The sequence below is a fragment of the Diaphorina citri genome, unplaced genomic scaffold, assembly GCF_000475195.1.
Source record: "Diaphorina citri unplaced genomic scaffold, Diaci psyllid genome assembly version 1.1 scaffold793, whole genome shotgun sequence".
Lineage (NCBI taxonomy): Eukaryota > Metazoa > Arthropoda > Insecta > Hemiptera > Psyllidae > Diaphorina > Diaphorina citri.
In genome coordinates, this window is record NW_007378225.1 from 65,724 (window position 1) to 71,723 (window position 6,000).

At 36.7% G+C, this 6,000-nt stretch overlaps 1 protein-coding gene across 1 annotated transcript; it reads right to left on the reverse strand.

Annotated features, from left to right (window-relative positions):
* Window positions 1-2,139: 2,139 nt before the first annotated feature.
* LOC103512121 (probable serine/threonine-protein kinase fhkE) lies at window positions 2,140-5,291 on the reverse strand. Its single transcript, XM_026825686.1, has 6 exons — window positions 5,079-5,291; window positions 4,842-4,890; window positions 4,348-4,527; window positions 3,649-4,037; window positions 2,504-3,493; window positions 2,140-2,362 (listed from the first exon to the last, which is right to left on the reverse strand). Exons 1-6 carry the CDS (start codon window positions 5,230-5,232, stop codon window positions 2,208-2,210), a joined length of 1,917 nt encoding a protein of 638 aa, XP_026681487.1. The 5' UTR covers window positions 5,233-5,291; the 3' UTR covers window positions 2,140-2,207.
* Window positions 5,292-6,000: the final 709 nt, after the last annotated feature.

Consider the following 6,000-nt stretch of genomic DNA (forward strand, 5'->3'; position numbering starts at 1 on the left):
CTCTAGGAATGGTTTTTAAAACACCCTGTGTTATGAATTATTATTTATTAATAAATTAATATAATGGTATTACTTATGCCCGCGGCTTACCAAAGCATAAATTATTTTCAGTTCTGGTGTAAAAACCTTTTGAACCTTAGAAGAAGATGTAGACTATACCTTGGTATTTGCTGTGCTGATAGGTTTTTGTACGTAAATAGATGTTTCTGTTTATGATATTGCCTTTTCTCTTATTCAGTTGTCTCATTACACATTGGTCAGCGGTAATAGCACTTTGAATTTACCAGTTTCCAACGTATCACTAAAGAACACCCTAATTTGAGCTTAGAATTAGGAAAAACAGCACTTTAAACTTATTGAAAAAAAAAAAAAACTAGAAGAGGTAAAATTCTAACCTTCTGAAGTTTTCCAGTAAAACCGAGAAAACGTAGGCACTACACTGAAGGGGACTATGTTACCAATAGCACTTTGAATTTACCAGTTTCCAACGCATCACTAAAGAACACCCTAATTTGAGCTTAGAATTAGGAAAAACAGCACTTTAAACTTATTGAAAAAAAAAAACAAACTAGAAGAGGTAAAATTCTAACCTTCTGAAGTTTTCCAGTAAAACCGAGAAAACGTAGGCACTACACTGAAGGGGACTATGTTACTGCTGACAAGGTACCTTCATTCAAACTGATGGACGTGCCAGAAATGCCTCCCAATAATCTCACCTCATGACTTTTTTCCCTCCGTTTCAGGCTCGTTTTCATGTTTCTGCAGTGTCAAAGAGTGTGGTCTTCGACGGATTTGCGAATCAAGAGGTCTGGGTTGTTTCTCGAACCTGGTCAATAATTCTGACGTGAGGACTGCCCAACATGGCTGTCTAGATCTTCTGTCCGAGTAAGTTTTACGTCTGATGATCATAGAGACTATAATTATGTAGAGAGTGGGTCGAATAGAATCATAAATTTTTGGGAACTGGTGCATTCAACGTGCTCTGGTATTTGACTTACCTACTTGTTGTTTGTAACCTCCAGCATAGTTTTTAAAAGCCTTTCAAGCCTCATCAGAATTTCTCTTATTTTCTCCCCCCCCCCCCAAGAACAGAGCCAATGTCAGAATATCCCCGGGGCTGGTGTTTCCTCTAAGGGACAACGCTCTCTGCTGCTATGTTGCCAGAAAAATATGTGCAATTTAGAGCCGGAACATTACCTCGTGCTTAATCAAACATCGAGTGAGTATGCCCTAGATTAACCTAGAATTATTTAGCAATAATAAACTCGGAACTTAAAAGTTACCTTTACGTTAGGAAGTTTGAACATACCGCGAAATACGTAGATGGTGAAAATGACACATCCACTAATAGGCGTGAATATGTATATTCTATACTGAGGTATGCAATGCGCTTCTTACCTTTGCCTCAGGTAGTTAGAACATACCGTGAATGAATCTACATCAGATATTTGTTTCAAGCTGAAATCTTTTAAGGTGTCTGAAGATTTGGTATCTTAAACCTCCTAGCACGATAGTGCGTTGATCCAGTAGATAAATCTTGATCTCTATGTCTTGGGGCATCGGACTCTCCTTTCTATCTGTTACCGAAATTCGAGCGGATAAGAATTAATGTGTGTTGTCAAATTGAGCATCTACAGTTCAACAGTATTATACAGACACACTGAAGATAAATATACATAACTTATCCTTTCGGGATAAAATCCGCCTCGGACGGGAATGGAAGCCGCGGTCTAGGCAGACGCTAACTAGGGTGGCAATGAAAATTTTAACGATAAAGATATCTTACCACATGTCTGCAGCCAATGTGATGGGTTCGTAATGTAAGATTTCTGGAGCTGCAACAGACAATCGTACTACTATTCTTTCTATCACTTAGTACTCTGATTTCATCTCTACTGTTTCTTCTATCACTTAGAACTCTGCTTTCTTCCCTACTAAGTTTACAATGTTCTTCGTCACTCAACTCAGGAAGCCTCAATATAGTGCCCCTCCTGCCTCCTCGCAATCCTCTGCAAGGAATAGGTGTCAACAACATTAGTCCTCCGATCAGCAAATTCTTCGCTAATTTAAAAATGTAAGTCCTCTCAAGAGAACAATAGAACTCATGACAAGGCTGGTGGAGTACCATTATCATTACCGGTCGGTGCTGATCGAGCAAATTCTTCGCTAATTTAAAAATGTAAGTCCTCTCAAGAGAACAATAGAACTCATGACAAGGCTGGTGGAGTACCATTATCATTATTGTTATTGTTATGAAAGTTGACGCTGCTATGATTTCTGACAATGAAAGTTTTCTTCCTGAGCGCTAGCTTTTTAGAAGTAATGTCAATGTTCGGTATAAATAACCTGAGAGCATTAGGACCTATAGGAAATTTACTATTATTGTTATTGTTATGAAAGTTCACGCTGCTATGATTTCTGACAATGAATGTTTTCTTCCTGAGCGCTAGCTTTTTAGAAGTAATGTCAATGTTCGGTATAAATAACCTGAGAGCATTAGGACCTATAGGAAATTTACTAGAATTTGTTGGGACTATGTTTCGTTTAGCTACTTCTTCGTTGTAATTATACGCAGATATCAACTGTGCTACGGAAAACCTTGGTTCGTCATCGTAACAGTCTTCATCATAAACCCCAGGTAAATATTCCAGACTGTCGTCCTCTAGAGAAGATGCATCATCACTAGATGTATGGCTCATTGTTTCCATCTTTTCTTCCCTACTTATCCTTCGTATATTAGAATCCTTGATATTATCCCTACTCAGTCTACTTATATTCGAATCTTTACTATCATCCCTGCTAAGTTTTCTATCTCTTGATACTGTAATTTCTTCTTTACTATTCTTTCTATCACTTAGTACTCTGATTTCATCTCTACTGTTTCTTCTATCACTTAGAACTCTGCTTTCTTCCCTACTAAGTTTTCTATCACTTGGTACTCTGTTTTCATCCCTGCTAAGTTTTCTATGAGGTATGTAGTTCGTCTCATCTCTACTTGTTTTCCTAATTGTTATCAAGTCTTTACTTTCGTCTTTGCTTAATTTTCTTGTAATTGTTTGTTTCTGGTCTTCCTTACTAGTTTGTCTCAAGTAGGTGTCTTTCCTCTTTGCTCTGTTTGTACTGTCACTTTCTTTTTTCTTATCTTTATTATCACAATCATTTACTTGAACAATGTCGTTATTTGGTTTCACCGAGTTGTCAATAGAGTTCTCTGGTTTTGATTTCTCTAGACTTTCACGGGAAGGACGTCGCGTATTCTTCTCAGGACTTCTCCTGTGTCTTGAATTGTTTCCATCTTGTCTTGTAGGTGACTTTTGCTTAATTGTTGATTCTCTATGTCTAATGTTTGAATCTTCATTTTTGCTATTATTGTTTTGATTTTCCTGTTGAACTGTCTCATTCTCACTTTCCCTTTTCAGCTTTTCTTTTGTTTTGTTATCGTTAATATTTTTGATAATCTCGTCTATACAAATGTTGTTAATGTCTTTCATAGATTTATACAGGTTCAAAACTTCTTGAGATTTACTTAGACATTTGAAACCATAAAGTTTCTCTTTAGATCTACCCAATGAGATGGCCATGTCCCTTTGTTATCGTTAATATTTTTGATAATCTCGTCTATACAAATGTTGTTAATGTCTTTCATAGATTTGTACAGGTTCAAAACTTCTTGAGATTTACTTAGACATTTGAAACCATAAAGTTTCTCTTTAGATCTACCCAATGAGATGGCCATGTCCCCCAAGGACTTTTCTCTCGTCTTTGATACCAGAGACATTTGACTCTCACACAAGCGTCGTGTTTTGTTGTATTTAAGAAGTGCAGATTTCCTGAGATTTTCTTGCTGAAGTTTACTCGCTGATATCACCTTCTCAAACAGTGCTTCTCGAGATTTGGACAGATATTTCCGTAAATTTTTCTTGTTCTGTTGATTTTGAATAATGGATGGGCAGGAAGAGCAGCCTACTCTTGTCATAATTTGTTTTTTATTCATCAACCAAGGATGTTTTAGTGCCTCCTTGGCAGTCATTCTTTCCCTGAAACAAAAATACAGGAATTATATGTAGGTACCTACTTAATCAAATTCAATCCAAACTAATCAAGCTCTACATAGTACATATAGTTATATGGTGAACAGAAATTTTTCGAGAAGATATCATTTTGCAACCCATAATAAAACTTCTCTTATCGAACTTACATTGGGTTTTTGATGAGAATCTTGGCTTAGTCAAATTCAATTTAAACTAATCAAGCTCTACATAGTACATATAGTTATATGGTGAATAGAAATTTTTCGAGAAGATATCATTTTGCAACCCATAATAAAACTTCTCTTATCGAACTTACATTGGGTTTTTGATGAGAATCTTGGCGATGAAATCTTTTGCTTCCGGTGATATATCTTCAAATAACTCATCAGGAAAGTCCAGTTGGGCTTTGGATATATTTCTGAACGTTTCCGAATCAGTTTCACCTCCGAAAGGAGAAAATCCAGTCAGCAAAACGTAAGCTGTTACTCCTAGTGACCTGAAATGTAGAAAATAATATTATGGGTATCGTCAAACTCAAATTTAGGTAAGTGTCTGATTATTATTAAAGTGTATTACTGAAAACGCACTCAACTGGTAAGCAAGAGGGCGGGGGTTCAATCCTATCCGATGCATTGAATAATAGGCTATTTTTTAATTATCTTTTCAAGAGTCTAATGATTTTTTTTAGGTTTGGTAGAACGAACATTATCCTATCGGGATAAAATCCGCCTCGGACGGGAATCGAAGCCACGGTCTAGGCAGACGCCAACTAGGGTGGCAATGAAAATGTTAACGATAAAGATATCTTACCACATGTCTGCAGCCAATGTGATGGGTTCGTAATGTAAGATTTCTGGAGCTGCAACAGACAATCGTACAATATGAGACAATGATCAGTAGGTAACTACTTTTTTAGGGCATCAAATTTCCCCGATGCCGATGATAAAAACGGGTAATAAATTGCATATATAAGTTCATAACCATTTTTGGGGCTCAAACTTTGGTTGATTTGGCTATTTTTAGGAACTATCTAGGTGACTCACTTACCCACATAATCTGGCGTTCCTAGAAGTTCTCGGATCTCAATGCCATCGAGAATGACCCGGGAAATTTCGAAATCACAAACTTTTATATCACAGTTTGGAAAATCACCCATCATGACTAGATTTTGAGGCTGTAAAAAGAAGAAGATAAAATCCATTAGAGGTGGAAAGAGCACACTACCTGCCTTGGTGGTGGCGCTCGCCTGGTAAACAGGAGGACGCGGATTCAATCCTAGCAAGGGCTCCGGATCAAGGGAGTAGTACTTTTCAATGGGTTCCACTTTGATGAGTTTTAGCAGTTGCTCCTCGTCCACTATGACGACTCCCTGGGATACATTTCTCTCCTTCCATTGTACCACCTCCCGCTTTGTGGTCTTTTCCGGCTTCCGCGAGCAGCTGCTACGGGCTCTATTGCCTCCCACATGAGATGCCATCGGATCCGTGATCATCCCAAAAAGATACTCAGAAATCCGGACACAAAACTAAACTCACACGAAAAAAATAATATGAAAAAAAACACCAAAAATAAAACTTCACATTTGTAACCAAAAAGGTAACCAAAAGAACTTTTAATCTTCAGCCACTCAGTAAGTAACAACACCAAAAATAAAACTTCACATTTGTAACCAAAAAGGTAACCAAAAGAACTTTTAATCTTCAGCCACTCAGTAAGTAACAATCCGAAAGGAGATCCCAAAATAACACATTATACCTAATCCAAATGAGAAAAAAAAAATATTGAAAATTTAGTAGGTTATACTATTCTAAACCAAATTGTATTAGATAAAAATCAAATGAAATAACACAAATTTACAAAAAAGTTATTTTTAATGGTTTTTAGTAAATATACCTATTTAATAAACGTATTTAGTTTAGTAATTTTATTATAATTTACACAATCCGAAAGGAGATCCCAAAATAACACA